This window comes from Epinephelus moara, chromosome 3, assembly GCF_006386435.1.
Source record: "Epinephelus moara isolate mb chromosome 3, YSFRI_EMoa_1.0, whole genome shotgun sequence".
Taxonomy (NCBI): Eukaryota; Metazoa; Chordata; class Actinopteri; order Perciformes; family Serranidae; genus Epinephelus; species Epinephelus moara.
The window spans coordinates 31,686,456-31,705,485 of NC_065508.1; the positions used below are offsets into that span (position 1 = coordinate 31,686,456).

Sequence of the window (19,030 nt, forward strand, 5' to 3'; positions counted from 1 at the left end):
TCTTATCTTATCTTTCTGTTACTGCCCTCACACTTTTATTTTCTTCCCTCTTTTTCATTGTAAAACGCAGCACCTGTTTCACAAAGCACCTCGTAAAAATATAACATTTACTGTGTTTGTGTTTCCTCCCCCTGCTGCTTTTTGATGCATGACTGTCGAGTCCCAAGAGGAAAAGCTCTATAATGCATTATAATGAGAGATCTCTGTCGACACATTTGATCTGTTATCTGTCGGCTCTTGTCTCCTGTTAACAGGCAGGATTTTCTTTACAGTCCATCAACAATTGTGCAGTACAACAGGGGATAGCAGCGGTGACAGATTGTAGTTCACTGTTCATTGGCCTGGATCTCAGTAAGATATAAAGTCCTCAGGGTTCTGCTCCCTGATGGGTTTCTCAGTTTTCCAAGGATCTGATTAAAGCAGAGACTGTCAGGCTCTGTCAGAGAGCAGGCTGGTGAGGAGGCTGTCTCCTGTGGCCTTCATCATCTGGATTTTCAAGCTCCATTTGCACCAGGGAGTTTGTCTCTGTGGTGTTTGAAAGAGTGTTAGAAAGAGTTTGGATATATATATATATATATATATATATATATATATATATATATATATAAAATAAAAGGAAAAAAAGAGCATCAAATTACAAAATACCTGAGACCATTATAATCTAAAAAAATATATAAATAAATAAATAATTTAAAAAAATTAAAAAGCCAGACACATCCCTGATTTTTAAATCAGTTCAATCAATTTTTATTTTATCAAGAAGATTAGTTCAAGTAGAGGAGAGAAAGAGAGGCTGATCAGACAACAACCAGTCCAAGTATTATACCCAACTAGAAACATTACTACTACTACTTATAACAATAATAATAATAATAAATCAATTATTGAAATGTCCCTAGTGAAGGTCAGGGCTTTACTGAACTTTTTTTTTCTAAATTCAGAGCTTCTGCTGAGGGTTTCAAATACAACACTCTGGAGTTATCAGCCTAAACTGCAACTGTGCAGAAACACAGAATAGATGTTACAAATGAAGTTCTGAAGCTTCAAAATGTTTGGTAAAGCCCCAGCAAACAGTCTTGTGTTACACAAATACTGAGCCAACAGTATGGAAGGAATATTCAGATCCTTTACTTGAGTAAAGTAAATACCCACTGAACACTGTAAAAACACCCCATTAACAATAAAAGTCTTGCATTCGAAATCTTTCCTCAATAAAAGTACAGAAGTATTATCAGCAAAAAGTATCAAAAGAAATGGTACTTGTTCTGCAGAAAAATGGTCCCTGTAACTGATATAATATAGGCCAGTGACGTTTTAGATCATTAATATCGATGCATCAATGTGTCACTCATCAATCATCATTTATTGCCTTTTTTTTGTCAGGGGTCACAAACCAAACAGGTTGGGAACATCTGGTTTGCATTGGGTTGTATCTTAGAAGCAACTGTATCTGAAATCTCAAATATATTACACACGATTATATCAATATGCCACTGTACTGTTAATGATGAATAAAACATTATAATGCAATGATGACAACATATAAGATAACCTTGTGAATGATCTGCTTGCTTTGTGCTGTCTCTCAGTATTCTCCTGTGTTAGAGACGTGCAGAGGGAAGTACTGCCAACAGCTTTTCCCAGCAGACTCCTCAGTCTGAAGCTGACATCTGGGCTCTTAACCATTCAAAGATTCCCCCGCCCTGCATCTCCCATCCTGCCGCTCTCCTGCGTGTGCCTGGTCCAACTGAGGATCAGGTGTGGGACCACGTGTTCGTGCTCCTGAGGGGAACACACTTCAAGAGGAGGCTCACAGAAAGTGTTGCAAGAACAGGACTTGTGATTGTTTTTTAAGAAGTGTTGGATGCAGTTTGATTTTTCCTCTCATAACATCCACTGTAGGCACCGAGGATGGACTGGCCGGGAGAAAGCTGCTCTGGGTGTGTCTGTGTGAAGTCACCATAAGGATTTTATTGGAATAACTAAAGGAAACATAAGGTAGGGATAGAGATATGTGTGTGTGAGGTCACTTTTTCCATGATTTTCTTTTTTTCCTTTTTTATTATCCTGGCTAAAATGATTATGCTAATAATCCAGATTTGAAAATTTGTTGAGAATACGGTTTAATGACAAATAATTAAATTTTTTTGAGGAGTGAAGATGTTGATTTAGTATTGTTTAAGAATAAAAACTATGTTTCACTGTGTGTTGCCAGTAAAACTTTTTGAAGCTCTATCTCCTTATGTACTAAATCACAGTATATATCTATACTTATATGCTGGAAAATGTCTTGTCAATATATGACTTAAGTTTCATAAATAAAAAACAAGCTGAAGCTTTATTTGACATGTTTTTAATAATGTCCTAGATAAAACTATGTAATTTGGCATAAAGTATAGGGTAAACAGTAAAAGCTCCCTTTAAACCCAAGTAAATATTTATTATTTTTTTAACTTATTATTGGCAACTATATTATCTGTATATATGTTAAATTGTTTGCTCTTACATCAGCAATTAGTAGGAATTGATGATTCTTTTTAAGAAACTTCCTATTCAATAATTGATAAGTTATTCAGAAATGATGGGACCTTAAAAGAAAGAAACAGTAATACATGTAGTTTGTGTCTTTGCAGCTGAATTACCACTTTTACAGCCCTTTCAGTGAACCCCTCACCCCCCTGCAAATATGACACACACATGACACACACTGCTTTCAGTCAGCACCCTGGTTTCCTAAGTGATGCTGCTCCTGAGGGAGAGCGGCTGATTGGCTCGTGGAGCCTCAGAGCTTCAGGCCGACTGTGTGTGTGTTTTCGTTAATGATCCACCAATTAGTCACACAATGGTAACAGTAGCCTAATCACCTTGTCATGTGTCTGCGCTGCACAAAGCTGTCTCTGCCCTCACATTTTTGGATGGGGGATGCTGCTGTTTGTGAATGGGTTGTAGGTGAACCTCGGTCACGTCAGAACTGCATTTCAAACATGCAACTTCAGTATAATGTGGTTTCTCTTGTAGCTAATTCAGTCACCACAGCAACCGGCTGCTGTGTGACGGGCCAGGTGAGGGAGTGTGGCAGACAGTCCCAGTTGTCCCCCTGTCCCCTGACTATATTCTGTCATACGCACCATAAACACTCCCACAGACTCTGTGCAAACCACGAAAACTGTCTTCTGCTGCCACACCGGAGAAAAAGTCAACATGCTCAACACTTCCACTCAAACAGAGTAGATGCCTGCAAAGGAGGCTGTAACACAAGTGTTTGTCCACAGGTCCTGCAGGTCTGATGATGACGGGCCACGTGGCTGAGAGAGATCGGTCACCACACAATCTGTCAGTGAAGACCACCTTGGAGGAGGAGATCGAGAGAGCTGAAAGTATTCTCAGCAGGTGAGGACAACTACTGAACTGTGTTTGTTTCAGAGGCTTGTTTGAGACAATTGAAACACGCACAAAAAAGTGAAAGACTACATGTTTGTTTTCTGGTGCTGCAGGGTACCATCTGTGTGTGATGACACATCCTCAGAGCTACAAAGAGTCGCTGCTCTCGACCCTCATGGACACAATTCCAGAAATTCTTTTCAAAGGAACGGTGCCATCTCAAGGTAACAGCCCAGCTGTGGCACATCAGCCTCCTTCACACAGCTTTTAGAAACTGACTGATCAGAGAAGGTGAAACATTATTGTGCAGCTCTTTTTATTTTTATTCTACTTTTTAAAGCAAAGGTTGTGTGGCTTTAAAAAAACAACAACCCATGACTCAAAGTTTACAGAAAGTCTTTTTAAGGTCACATGCTGGATAAAAGGACACATGGTGTACAGTCTGGACATAAAACCAGAGACATGTTTTCCTGTGTTATTCTGTCATTGTGTGACTATTTTTCTAATGTTCTCTCTATCACACAGTCTTGAGAAAAAAGTGCAATTGCTTGATGAAAACTGGGATGATAAATTGGGATCAAAGAGAAAGTTTGTTTCCCTGTTCAAATGATGTTATTCTAAGTTTCTTGTAGAAAGATTTTAAGACTAATTTGGGGATTGAACAGTTCATAAAAATTGAAATATTTTGCAGTAAAGGCAGAAATTATATCCAAAAACATAATCCTGGATAAGCAAAAAAAAAAAAAATTCTTCTTGGAGGATGTTTTTTCCCAAACAGCAAAACACGTTTCAAGTTTATTTGTTACATTTTATTGCTTTGGATAAAAGTGGTAAGTGATAATTAATATAATGTAATTTGTAAGATATAAATATGTCAAATGAATTGTGATTCCTGCTAGAATCGTTATAAACAAATGGTACAGTAGTCAAATTAAACTGTATTGGTTTCTTGATGCCGCTTCTTGATGATGTGTACGTGTTGTGTCCCTGTCATGGTTAAAATGTTATGAAGCTTGAATGTTTCTTGTGTTTTTGCATCAGACTGGTAAGCCTGGTGGTGAGACTGAGGGAATGGGCACACAGAAGCCTGCTGGAGGAGGAGGAGCGGCCAGACTCCTTCCTGGAGCGCTTCCGTGGCCCTGAGCTAAGAACGGCCCCCAGCCGCATCAGCAACACGCAACCAGATGCCAATGGCAACAATGCCAAGGGGATCTTCAGGTATGCCTGCCTGCTTGTCAACCTGAACTATTGCTATGCTCTTTGAAGTACAACATATGCACCAGTGAAAAACGTATTATACATTTCAAAAAGGGCCCGCTCTTCTGCACAAAGTATTAAAGCGTAACTTCTGTATTTTTCAACCTGGACCCTTTTTTTCCATGGATTTGTATCTAAGTGACTAATGGGAACAACTGCTTTAGAAGGTGTTGAATAAAAGTGCAGCAGGCAGCAGCTGCAAAACAAGCTGCTGTGTTACAATTCGGAGCATACAGAACCTCAATTTACCTCCTCTAAACGTGCTTGTTTTTGTCACTGACAGGCTCAGATTGTTATTGCAAGTGTGTGACAAGTTATGCAAAAGATCCCTACAGAGACAGACCTTGTTGTTAAAGAGTAAGATCATTTTTGTTTAACCAGAAACAACCCAGAAAATAAAACCCCAAAAAGCTTTACATCGTTTTACATCGTCTTTCCACAACAACAATCACAAACTCTGGTCTGGTTGAAATAAACCCTTGATTTACCCGTTAAGATGTGAAAATATAGTTGCTCTATACACACTAAAATGACCGTTTATTTAAATGGAGTCTGGTGAGTTTGACGATAAAAATTTAAGGGCCGTTTCTGGTTAAGCAAAAGGATCTAACCCTTCAACAAAAGTCTATCTCTGTAAGGATCCTTTCCATAAGTTGATGACCTATGATAACAATCTGAGCCTGTCAGTGGCAACTGACGATACGAACATGCACCAAGTGGTTACACTGCAGCCTGTTTTGCAGCTGCCAGATGCAGCGCTCTCAATCAGTACCTTCCAAAATTGTTGTCCAGGTCCAGGTTGAAAAATACCAAAAACTACCCTTTAAGGTTAGGGATAATTTTCCCCAGAGGTCACAACAGACCCAGCCTCATTAGGTCATAGACATGTTCTGTTTAGATAAAGGTTTGAGAAGAAAGGGCAGTGCAGCACTCAGAGGTGTTGATTCAACTCTGTGATAGTTGTAAAGCTGCAGTTTATGTTGAAGCATATGGGACTGCAATATAGTGTAAGTTGTTTCCAAGATATTTTGCTTCCATGCTCAGTTGTCAGAAGTATTGCAGAGCTATTGAATTGCATTGCTTTATATTTTTCAGCTGCTTCTATTTTTCTGTATAATTTTAAGAAATTTAAGCCACACTTGTGTCTGAGTGTATTTTTTGCAATCTCTCACTGCTTTCAGGAAAAAGTGGGATTTGTTTGTGGTGTCCCCATCCGATAACGCCTACTACCGCTGGTTATTTGTCATCGCCACAGCGGTGCTCTACAACTGGTTCCTTGTCGTAGCAAGGTAATAACACTACAATGGTTATCTGTTGAGGCCCTGCGCCCTCCAGAGATGGGTGATGGATGTAGTAAACAGGTGTACTGTCAACTTCTAAGGCTGGAGCAGTAAATCATTTCTCGTCTTATATTCACAGGGCATGCTTTGACAAGTTACAGGTGGGCAATTACATCTGCTGGCTTGTGTTGGACTACCTCTCTGACTGTGTGTACATAATGGACACTTGCGTCCGACTTCGCACAGGTAATCTATATCATAATACAGCTTCTGGCATCACAACACACTGTATTTCACAGCAGATGCTCTAAGCTTTAAAGGCCCCATGATTGTATTTTTTATGTGAGCGTTCAAAAGCATACAGCATTTTTATGTCATTTACAGGCCACTGATCAATGATTCGATGACCCATTTTGATTTCTAGAAACTGAAACCTGTAAACACAACACTGACTTATTATTACCCTGAGAGTGCTGCTACAAACCTTTTGCACATCCAGCAAACAGAGAATAATATTAGCATTCATCTAGAGTTTTGTGTCTGTCCAGCTGACAATCATTAGTCCAATATTCACTTAATTTTAGCTATGTTTTGTTCTCCACCAACTCCTGAAGGAAATATCTGGCTCTTTAGCTGCTGAAGCTCTGCTATGTCCACCAGCTAGTTGCTGACTTCGTCTGTCCTGTCTGCTGTTTGGTGCTGAGCTGGTAGCATACAGTATGCTTAAGAGATTTTTCACTGCTGAAAACAGGGTTAGTAAGAGCATCAAACAGTAAAGTTGTGGGACAAAACCAAAACAATGAGCTGAAAGATGCTAAACTGCAGTAGTAAAACTCAACAGTAATGTGATATCACTGCTCAGCTGAATTTGTGCTCTCTTCTCCTTGTCCCAGGGTTCCTGGAACAAGGTTTGCTGGTGAAGGACCATGCCAAGCTTAGAGACAGCTACGTCCGAACGTTGCAGTTCAAGCTGGATGTAGTGTCCATCCTGCCCACTGACCTGGCTTATATCTCCACCGGCATCCACACACCCCAGCTCAGGTTTAACCGTCTGCTTCGCTTCCCACGCATGTTTGAATTTTTTGACCGCACTGAGACACGCACCAACTACCCCAACATCTTCCGTATCGGCAACTTGGTGCTTTACATCCTGGTCATCATTCACTGGAACGCCTGCATCTACTATGCTATATCCAATTCTCTGGGATTTGGCTCAGACACCTGGGTGTTCCCAAACATCTCCAAACCTGAGTATTCCTCGCTGACTCGGAGTTACGTCTACTGTCTTTACTGGTCGACTCTTACTCTCACCACTATTGGGGAGATGCCTGCACCCGTGCGAGATGAAGAGTATCTATTTGTGGTCTTTGACTTTCTTGTTGGGGTGCTGATCTTTGCCACAATTGTGGGAAACGTTGGTTCCATGATTGCCAACATGAATGCCACCCGTGCTGAGTTTCAAGCCCGGATCGATGCCATTAAACACTACATGCACTTCCGCAAAGTCAGCAAAGAACTGGAGACACGTGTCATTAAATGGTTCGACTACCTCTGGACCAACAAGAAAGCTGTAGATGAGAAGGAGGTGCTAAAGAATTTGCCAAACAAACTGCGGGCTGAGATTGCTATCAACGTACACCTAGAGACCCTGAAGAAAGTACGCATTTTTCAGGACTGTGAGGCAGGCCTGCTGGTGGAGCTTGTGCTCAAACTACGCCCACAGGTCTTCAGTCCAGGGGACTACATCTGCAGAAAAGGGGACATTGGAAAGGAGATGTATATCATTAAAGAGGGGAAGCTGGCTGTAGTGGCTGATGACGGGGTCACACAGTACGCTCTCCTCACCGCTGGCAGCTGCTTCGGGGAAATCAGCATCCTCAACATAAAAGGTAGTAAAATGGGAAATCGGCGAACAGCCAACATTCGCAGCCTGGGTTACTCTGATCTCTTCTGCCTCTCTAAGGACGACTTGATGGAGGCAGTGACAGAGTATCCAAATGCTAAGACTGTGCTAGAGGAGAGGGGCCGGGAGATCCTGATGAAGGAGGGTCTGCTGGATGAGAATGCAGAGAGCGGCGGGCTGCAGAAAGAGGACACAGAGGAGAAGGTGGAGAGACTGGAGTCCTCTCTGGACACTCTTCAGACTCGCTTTGCCCGTCTGCTCAGTGAATACAAACACACTCAGCTACGGCTGAAGCAGCGTATAACTCTGCTGGAGAGGCAGCTGAATCAAACAGACTGCGGTGCAGATGCAAGTGATGACACTGGTGCAGATGCAGAGACAGTCAATGAAATAAACCCTGGGCCTGTTGCCCATACAGATGGGTCTCCACATAGAAATAATGTGCAAATGGAGGACAAAAAGAGCCCAACAAAACACTGACTGTTATATCAAGGAGATTTTAGTTTGTTATGTCCATTGTGAGAATGTTTTATCAGTTTAGCTGAGCGTAAAGAGATGTGCATGTCAATAAACATGAAAAGAAAGTGGATAACACTGCTATGCCCATGCAGTCTTTGAGTTCTTGTCTATGCCAAAAACCACTGAATTAAATGTTTGTTTAAATGGTGGCTTTAAAGTTACTCCCAGATCAAGCCTATTCAGGGTATGGAGAACACATTAATAAGACAAATCAGATACTAGAGTACATTACAAAAAAAATGCAAATGATGCTTAAATGTCACTTTAGATTTCAGACTAAAAAAGCAAAGGAGATTGCTGCTTGTTCTAAATTTTGGGTCACTTGCAAACACCTTGTTTTCAGTTGCATCAGCAGAGGGATTCAGTTCTCCTGACATATTATGTATTATGCTGTGGCCCTGTACACCTCGTCTCTTGCTGCTCCTCCTGGGGAAAAAGCCCAAGGAGAGACGGTAGAAGGTGATTTGCTGAGTTCACATACACAAGCACAATTGTTTTCCAGCATCCTTAGAACTGATTCTGGCATACTATGATGGTTATCATAACAGCCTGTTGACAGTCTCCCTACTTTGGCTGTTGTGGAACATTTGAGGGGGAGTTGAAAATGATTTTGGCTCTGGTGAAGTGACTTTCTCACAATGTGTAGCTTCTATTTTTTTGCGTCACTTTTTATTTGCCATAAAATTTACTTTGCCATAGTTATATAAAAATGAGTAAGCCATTTTGTGTGTTTGCATGTAGTTACTCCCATTCCCATTATGCAGACTCCCTCTCTGCAGCGAGGGACTGGGGATTTTCCAGTTATTCAGCCATCTGCATTCCAGGATACAAGTGAACCACATGAGCAGTGTCGATAAGCACAGCTGGAACAATGCCTCTGCGGCAGAGCTGGCTATGATAAAGGGGCAGGAGGTAATGAGTGCACGTCCCCTGCAGCCCCTGAAGGAGTGGGTGGGATCAAGTACCATGGACAAATCTCCAGTTACCTGCTGTGGGCTGGTCAAACAGCATGAATATATATGAAGTCTCCCCATTGTATCGGATTAGAGACAAATGACAGATTCGGCTCTTGATAGGCTCAGATATCAAACCTGTGTTGTGAGTGGTACAAGATCTCAATCCTGACCTAAATATAACCTTAATATGAGATTCAGTGTGAGATATGAAATTCTCAGTAAACATGAGTGATTTGCAAATCAGAAGATATCTTTCTATGAGCTAAATTTAACTTAAATGTTTTAAGTTTTTCTATCTGAACATTGTTTGAAGAGAGTACTTACACTGAAACATGTCACTGAAATATGAAATGATAGTCTTATATAATGTAGACTACAAATGTATTTTACTTTACAACTATATTCGACCCAGTTCTAATCAAGATATCTAGATGTCTTTTGACTCACAAATCACCAAACTTATTTACATATGAGTTGTGGTAAGATGGCATCAAAATTTAGTCTGTCTCAAATCATGTTTTGATATAAATAAAAAAGCAGAAGTGAGAAGGTGTGAAGCTCGTGCATAGTGTTCCTTTAACAGCAGAGGTAATTAGTATCAATTTCTGTCAAATTCAAAGACAAAATGAAAATACACCAATCTCAACTGGCTGAGCGCAGCAACAGCCTAGGCTGAGTGTTTCATGAGTAATCCAGTGATACATGTCATCAGAATTTTTAAAACGTTGGATTTAGCAAGAATGTGTATGATGCTGGAGACAGATGCTTTATGTTAAAAACAAAGTGTCTGCCAGCAGTCAGTTACATCAGCTCAGTGGGATGCTGAATACATTTTCTCTATCAGCATTACCAGTAAAGACCAGTGTATTGATAAAACAAGGCTCAATGTCCAGTAATCAGACTGGTGCGAGCTATCAGGACATGGGCTCACTATGAAGGCTCCGTCAGTTCTCAGTTGAATTGCTGCCGGGCTCCATATGTTGTTTGAAACCTGGGTGAAAACGGGGTCTGGACAGAGCTGACACACAGTACTTACACCACATTAAAGGGACAGTTCACCCCAAAATCAAAATACATTTTTTTTTCCTCTTAGCTGTAGTGCTTTTTATCAGTCTATATTATTTTGGTGTATGTTGCCGAGTGCTGGAGATATCGGCCGTACAGATGTCTGCCTTCTCTCGACTATAATGGAACTAGATGGCACTTGGCTTGTGGTGCTCAAAGGGGCAAAGAAAAAAAGCCATTTTCTTTCCACTGAAATACACCTGCCAGCTCTATCACTGTACAGAGGGAAGCATGCATTAACTGCTAGCTCACCTTGCACCACTGAACAAGCTGATGTTAAAGCTCAGCCAAGAAGGACACTGTTAAGGTTTACATCTCCTGCAGTCACGAGCACAAGCCTTTCGTGAGTAGATGCACACGTCCTTCTGCGCAGTGATACGGTTGGCAGGTGTAGTTTGGTAGAAAGAAAATAGTACATACATGAAATTGCTCACAACAAGGTCTGTGGATTATCTTGAGTAAGCAAGTCATGAATTCTGGAAAGAGACATTGCTGTTGAGTTTTTCCAAATGTATTGTTGGAGCTTTGAGCACCACAAGCCGAATGCCATCTAGTTCCATTGTATTGGAGAGAAGGCAGACGTCTCTATGGGTGATATCGTCAGCACTCGGCAACTCACACCAAAACAATCTAGATTAATAAATGACAATACAAGTAGAAGGAAAAATGTGTATTTGATTTTGGGGTGAACTGTCCCTTTAACATGAAAAACTGTAACTTAAAGGCCCTGAAAATGTATGTACGTAAGGTTTGTATGAGGTACTTAACCCTAGTCAGTGTATGACATAAAGCAGGGGGCAGTCAGCAGCGATAGGCCAGCAGCCCCTGTGTTCGGCAGTGTTAAATTACCGTTTTTCTCAATTGAGTCTGGCTTTCAAGAGAGCAATACAATGGCTTCAATTCCCAATTGGAAATCACTGTCTGACAGCAAGGTGAAGTGGTGAAAATATTCTAAATATAGCACACACTTAAACTGATATTATTGGTGGCTAAAATACATTTTGCTCCTGCCCACTACAGCAGTACACTGCCTAGTTTCCATGTTGCTACTCCTGCCTGCCTCTCCAAACTGGTAGCGTGTGAACCAATATCTTCGGTGTGTAATAAACTACTACTGATAAATACCTCATAGAACCCCACTTCAAAAGATCTGAACTGTTTCAGCTGTTTATCGTGTTAAATTCCCTGAAATGACCTGATTGTTTGTAACATGCAGCTCCATCTGCACATACACTGCTGTCGCCGCCATGAAACTGACCTAACAGGTGCACTGTACCCCCTTCCCTACTCCACATCAAACTTTTGTCACCAATATGTCATGTGTACAGGACAACTGGCGCCGGGTGTCAAAAGGCCACATGGTCAGAGACACTGCAGTGAATTAAAGGACTAACATGAACCATCTCTGAGCAGTGTGTTTTTTACAGGAAGTTAATATGTACTTATATGAATATCTGTTCATTTATGTACCACAAATATGACTGTAAATGCTGATCAAGTGGTGAGCACTATTAAAATATAAAAAGGAGGGAAAAAAAACACATGACAAATGATATTTTTTTGAATACAACTATAATGTTCGTACTTTCAAAGTGTAACAGCTTACAAACTGCATTTGAAAATCAAACAGTATCTGCTGCTGCTTATCATGTGGAGATAACATCCCCGGATCACTGGGATTCACTGCATGGAGTGAATGAATCTACTGTATAAGACAAAGTGTGACAGCAAAGGTAGCCCCCTTCATAGTAAACACAACTATTCATTTTACTTCAATGCGTCGAGTTAGGGCAAATATTCCGACAGAATGTATCGCTGTTCGAGATACTCATGATCACTGTAGAAATTAGACCAAAAGAAAATATGATTTCTCCAGTAATAACTGTGATTGAATGTGAAGATATAGAGGAGACAGTGCAGGGCTGCTCATATGTATCGGAGCTGGAAGGCCGCAACATGCCGTCTGCGGTCTGTGGACTGATTGGCTGAGAGTATCCACTGGAACAAATGCACCAGCTAGCGCATTCGCATGTGCAGGCTGTGCTTGGGTCCATCCACCCGCTCCAACTTCTCAAAGTGTTTCCTAGCATTACGGATATTGATGAGAGTGGCTGCAGATGCTGGAAAAATGGAGACACGGGCTGTTATTATGCTGACTTGGTTTCAGAACTTCACAGTCAATGCTGAGAAATGTTCACCGTCGCTACTTACGAATGGAGGGGTCCGACATGATGACCATGACATATGTGTTGGAGGTGAAGACGTCAATGAAGGCCGCAAAGTTGGAGTTCCTCACTTCCATGCTTTGGAACGAGGCTGCAAGTTTACTGGAATAAATAATAAATACAAAATTAGAATCATTCAGCGGGTGATGTGTGGAGCGAAGGTGATGTTTCTGCAGTGTGAACTCACCTACAGCTGAGTTTGAACTGTTTGATAATGTTACTGATCTTCTCAAACCTGTGAGCGTCGCGCTGCTCTTTGCACTGATAGTGGGAGATCACCTGCATTTACAAAACACCGTTAAAAAAGACTTTCATTACCAGATCCCAATTCTCAGACAGTGTCCTACCAAAGGAAGCGGTTGCTCTCACCAGAAAGGTGGCTCTCTCAAACAGAAGAACTTCATCTGCCTCTATGATCTGCGCAAAATTCCTCAGGTTCGTCTCCAGCTGCTGGACGTTGGGGATGAGCTGGTATACTATGCTAGACCAGGCCTGCAAAGACATTTAAAAATGTTTCTCACAGAGCCAACTTTGTTACCCGACGTGAACATACAACCGGTCAAATGTCACAACCTTATACAGGGTTTCGTCCCAGATTGACGTCCTGAAGCAAGTGCAAGCAAGAGGTCTGGACAGTCTCTTCAGATCTTCTTCACGCTCCTTAAAGATCTGTAAAAACAGTGAGGTTAGTCAGTCACACGGACAATATTCAAGCAATTAGATTTTATTAAATTCACAATAGTCATTATTTTCACAAGGTATTCAGATTCAGTGGACCCCCAGGGGTCCTTGTGGGAGTTCCAGTGGGTCTCCAAAAAAAACAAAACATGAGGAAGTGTTATTTTCATTATTTAATTCACTGTAGAAGTGAGCCCAATGTGATTAAGAGTCATAAGAGTGACTGTTCTGATCACAGGTTTCACTTCCTCCACAGGTTTCTCCTCCACTGTGGTTGACAACTATAGAATTCTTGTCTTTATCATATCTGAACCAAAATCCTTTTTTGAAAGAGGTCCATGGAGTGAATCCTATCAAATGTGTATATATTCAGGGGTCCTTCACATGACAAAAGGTTGAGCATGATTATTAGTACTTTCAAAAGAGACTGTGTTGATTGATGAAAAGAAGAAAAGCATAAAAACTTCAAAATAAGCCAAGAAGGCTACCAGTCATCTGCCATTCCAACCAGATTTTAAATTTACCATCTCCAAGATCTTCGCTCTGCTCTCTTTAGCGGCACCTGTGATAAGTTCTGACTGCAGGGTTTTTGTTGGCACATGAAACCAGGCTGGGGAATTTATTTATATCAGATCGTTTTATGAGCCCTGCACCTGGCGATTTGAAAGGGTTGCCACAGCATAGACGGTGTGTGTGTGTGTGTGTGTGTGTGTGTGTGTGTGTGTGTGTGTGTGTGTGTGTGTTTAAATATTTGCCTTGGTGAGAGGTTGTGACAGCTGTTGTTAAAGTTTTATATAAGGTTTTGTATAAAGTTTTTATATTTAAAACATGATTATGTTTATCCAACTCAGAAGTGTAAATGTAAGCAAAAATAATAATCAAGTTAATATTGTACTTGCTTTTAATTTACCGACTCTTTTTTTGTTCAAGGTAAATTTCTGTCCCTAGTATCACGACTGGCTAATTTATGCCACCAATGATTTTTAGTGTCATTTGGATGTAATAAGGATTATTCTAATGAGCAAAATAATATATTCTGAAACTGTTTAGTGTCACTTTATTCTCATGCTGGTAACAAATCTATCTTGTGATTGTCAGTTTCAGGTAAAATGGCTTCCACAAAGCTCTACCACTAAGAGCACCAAATGTGCCAAAGACAGACAGCAGCTGCCTCAGTGTTTCTGGTGACACTGAACATGGCTGTCAAAATGGCTGTAGGCTCATGTGCTTCTGTGTGAGACACAAAAAAATGTGCACTGAAAGGAAGACCTTTGCTGATAATTAAATAAAAATTGTTATGCTTACCAAATCTCTCTGGTCCTCCTGCACCAGATCCATTTTGTGAACGAGGCAGAAGACTTTAGCATCAGGGGAGTTCTGCAGGATGGCCTCCAGACACGACTGGTAGTAGTGCATGTCTTTCTCCAGCTCACGGCTCTCAACATCGAATACATAAATCAGCACTTCTACATTTCTGAAAATGTTGTCCCTCTGGCTGGTGAAGTAGTTCTCCATGAATGTGTCCTGTCTGATGGGCGAAGAAAGCACAGAGCAACATTTCACAGAGGGTTTCAGATAAGGGGAAAAAAAGACTTTGAATTGTCGCAGCTGGATTAGAAGATTGCATATGATGAACAAATAAACTTTACCCTCCACAGTCCCACAGGTTTAGGACCAGATTGCCAAGAAACCGTACATGGGAGTGCTCCACGTCAACTAAATTTGACAAAGGATGACAAGATTGTTTTAGAGATGAGATTAAAGAAACACTCAGCATCAAAAATGAATCATCACGTAGCACCTTTCTCTAAAGTACTCTTACTTGTAGCTCCAAGGCGGCGTGTGTCTCGAGCTATGTAATTGGCAAAGATGATTGATCTCATACTGGTCTTTCCAGACCCGCTTTTTCCCATCAGTAACACCTAAAGGACAAATGCAACAGATTCACTCACCACTTAAGTTAAAATCTTGTCTCTCCACTCCTTACAATATTCAGACTCTTAAGAAGCATTATTGAAAACACTTTATTAGAAAAAAAAGTACTACATTTATTCTTCTACTTTTGTAAAAGCACATGAGCGTTATTAGAAACATCATGTGCTTGAGGTACAGCAAAAGTACTCACTATGCAGCAGAGTGACCCGTATAAGTGATATTAACTCCACCAAAGAGGTTATGTTTTTGGGTTTGTTTGTCAGTAAGATAAAAGAAAAACTACAGGCCCCAACTTCATGAAACTTGGGCCAAGGAGCCAAGGAAGGAATAAGCCATTAGATTTTGGAGTGGCCTGGAAATACAAAATATGTTGTAACTTTTGTTAACATTGCTAGATAGAGCATATATGGCCTTGGTGGAGGTCTGTGGTCTCCAAGTGCTCCTTCTTGATTTATATTTGTGATTGCAGGTGCATTAACATGTAAGCATATTTTAATGTTATTTAATTGCTTTATATACTGTTGAGTAAATTAATCTTCAACAATGTATCATATTCTATTAACTGATTAATTGCTTTGTACATAAAATCTTACCATAAAATGACATTTATTAATGTAATTTTTCTTTTAAATGTTCTGTAAATTGAATCTGCCTACATAATGGTCTTTAATGCTCATTCAAATAACTCTCCATACAGCCAGAAATATATATATATAAAAATGCAACATCATGCTCACACAAAATAAGTTTAGCATCAGCCTTTAAAAGCCCATCATGTGTTTGATTGTACAATGTTAACTCCTCCTTGGGTTGTAAAAACACTAATCATTTAGAGAGAATGTAACTAATTTGGTTGAGCAATCCTGTTGACTCCTGCTTTATGTTTATTATGGGACAGATGTATGTACATTTTTTATTTCTACGTTGGGTATGATTACAGTTGTCAGAATTATTTGAAAGGATTGGAAAACAGCTACAGCTCCATATTTAAGGAACTCTGGGTAGATACATAACTTGGAAGGTACCACCTCAGTATTGTACTTGAGTACATGTGCGATGCTACAGAGAGTCAGTGATTAGCCCCTGCTTCACCTTTTTCTTCATTGCTGTGCTTGACATCCCCCTCAACAGACACGATGTAGAGTATTTCTCTCAGCTGCAAGTCAGATGACTTTAGTCAGTGTCTGCAGCAGCTCTCCTCTTCCTCTCTTCCTCTCCTTCAGCTGCAGAACAGACACAAATATTTTCACCTAGCTGTTAGCTCGACTGAAACTGAACACCGATACTTAACCACAGAGGACACGTTTAAACTATGTATTCACGAACAGGCCAACACGTCACCAGTCATAAACTTATTAGACACATAAGAATATATGAACAGTTTAATAACTTTATCAAAACTCCTTTCTCTGTTCCGGATAAACATGTATGCTAATGCTAAATTTGCTAGCACGACAAACAATCCAGTCAAATGTCAGGTAGCTTAGCCGAGCTAAACGGCTAACGTTAGCTAGCTAGGTTGAATTTCAGTAGTGTATCGACAACTTACCCCGACAGGGTCGCACGGTTACTTAAATTCAAGCAATTTCCGACTATAGTTCTAATTTGTTTGTTACGAATACAGATGTAGACATTACTTGAGAGAAGCAGGCAGTGAAGTCAAGATCAGCTGCTTCCTGTTTACGCCAAAGTCACATGATGGGATCAAATGCTGTATGCCCCGAGTTTGGTCTTACAGACACGTTGTGTTGACTCACAGGTTAAATACTGAGGCTACCTTTAGTTAAGGGCTGCAGATATTTTAAGTTTAATGTAAGAACAGCAGATAAGATTAGAGTCTTTTGGAAAAGGCTAAAAATGTCTAGCAGTAGTGAAAAAAAAAATTCTTCCTCATCTTTTTTTTTCAGTAATATCAAAATAGTTTTGGTGGCTACTTGCCAAATAGATTTAACTGTAAAACTAAATAAGGGAAACATTACAAACTGCAAATATACTGCATATCCTACTACCAACAGCAGGACATGTATTTATAAGAAGCCAGAGGTGTTGAAAAAGTGAGAAAGTTTGCAATTTTTAAAATGTTTTTATTTATTATTTTTATTTTTTATGTATTATATTTATTTTCTATTTTCATTTTTATCTAATATTATATTCATTTTTGAAGTAGTTAGTGCCTACTACCAAAAATAGTGGCAGCTCTCTGGGGCCCCTCTCACCTCTTAAAGATGCAAAATGGTTTAGTCCACCCCTGCTCCTCTCTAAATACACTAGAGCCCAGTGAGTGACTCCTTCTCAAAGCATCCAAAAAACAGACATCAGGGTTCCAGAAAAGACATGAAAGACTATGAATAATAATTAAAAAAAAATCAAAAGATGTATGAGACAGCCATGACTCAAAAGAAGAAGGGCAGGAGGCTCATCAAGACTACTTATCCATAGGGCCCATAATTTGGTGCTACACCCCTGAAAACAAACAAACAAAAAAAAAAAACTATGAAAGACATTTGAAAAGGTTGTATTCACCATCCTGGTAAATCTGAATATTTTTCATCTCCTTTTATTTCACTCATGAATATGAAATTCACCCACTTGAATTGTGTCATTTTTTGCTCATGGGCACACTCAAATAAATTTACTTTTGAAAGTAAAAAGAACAAATTAATAACATGTAAATGCAAGATAAATAGTTTCATTGAATGTAGCCTGTTACTGTAGATTCTAATTCAATGGTTGGCAGGATAATTTATAAATCAGTTTATATAACTCATGAACAAGTAGAAAATAATTAAGATAAATACTAAACATCAACACACTTTACAACTTGTGCCTCTAACTACGTTGTCTTATTAGTCTTACAATGTGAAATGAAATGAACAACCTTTGGTAAGACCGCTTATATGAATAGGTTAAAATCTGACATCTGGAGTTTAAATATGACCTGTCAGGTCAACATTAGCAGCTTCAAGGAAAACCGCAGTAACATCTAAAAAAAAAAATCACTGAGGAGAAATTATGGTGCTCTTTCTTGAAAGTGTTTGCTGCTGGGCTTAAAGCTCTGTAGTTTTCTTTTTCACCTTATACTTAATGTTCTGCTTATAAGAAAAGTGAATGAACATCCACAGTGGGCCATAAATTAATTTCTTCGTTCAAGGCTATACAGGAAGTAGTATTATGCTGTCTGGCCTGCCTAGAAGTTGGTATGAGCATTCTGAAAACACATATTGAAAACCCAATAACAAAAACAACAAATCGTTGATGAGAGTAATTACAAATATTATTATATTCTCTAAAATCACTCGCATACCGTTTACATATCAATGAGCGTGTTTACATGCACACTAATAAACCGATCATTATCTGATTTCTGGAGTTACCTGATTATTCAAGTGGTCATGTAAACAGCATAATCCGATAGGCTTTATCAGATAAAAGCCATTATCTGATTATGAGAAATCAGATAAACACATCTAGCTTTTTCCCCAATAGTCAGATTATTCGGTGCATGTATACCCTTTCATCTGGTTTCTTTCGGGTTTTGCCATTTTATACTCCCACTACACTACATTTTAGAGGGAAATATTGTACTTTCTACTCCACTACATTAATCTGACAGCTTTTGTTTCCTTTCATATAAAGATTTTACATAATATAATATATTTTTATATTCTCGGTGTTTAAATTGTCACTTTTATTTTATCTTACTATATGTTATGCACTTTGTGTGACAAGTTTATGTACAATACACTTGTATATTGCACTTTGCAGTACTTTTACTCCGAATCTACCCAAAGTATGTAAAATTGGCTCCACATTGATAAACTACACATTAGA

General features: G+C 39.7%; 2 protein-coding genes across 2 annotated transcripts; one reads left to right on the top strand and one right to left on the bottom strand.

Moving 5' to 3' along the window:
• Positions 1-1,839: 1,839 nt before the first annotated feature.
• Positions 1,840-8,356, top strand: cnga2b (cyclic nucleotide gated channel subunit alpha 2b). The gene is made up of 7 exons (XM_050040566.1): positions 1,840-1,998; positions 3,273-3,390; positions 3,495-3,605; positions 4,423-4,599; positions 5,820-5,927; positions 6,058-6,164; positions 6,812-8,356. The coding sequence occupies exons 2-7, from the start codon at positions 3,287-3,289 to the stop codon at positions 8,299-8,301; spliced, it is 2,097 nt and encodes a 698-aa protein (XP_049896523.1). The 5' UTR covers positions 1,840-1,998; positions 3,273-3,286; the 3' UTR covers positions 8,302-8,356.
• A 3,549-nt stretch (positions 8,357-11,905) lies between these two features.
• On the bottom strand, positions 11,906-16,908 carry rraga (Ras-related GTP binding A). Its single transcript, XM_050041178.1, has 10 exons — positions 16,749-16,908; positions 16,292-16,422; positions 15,087-15,186; positions 14,914-14,980; positions 14,570-14,792; positions 13,160-13,255; positions 12,956-13,078; positions 12,774-12,865; positions 12,573-12,688; positions 11,906-12,481 (listed from the first exon to the last, which is right to left on the bottom strand). The coding sequence occupies exons 2-10, from the start codon at positions 16,316-16,318 to the stop codon at positions 12,378-12,380; spliced, it is 948 nt and encodes a 315-aa protein (XP_049897135.1). The 5' UTR covers positions 16,319-16,422; positions 16,749-16,908; the 3' UTR covers positions 11,906-12,377.
• Between the last annotated feature and the right edge of the window lie 2,122 nt (positions 16,909-19,030).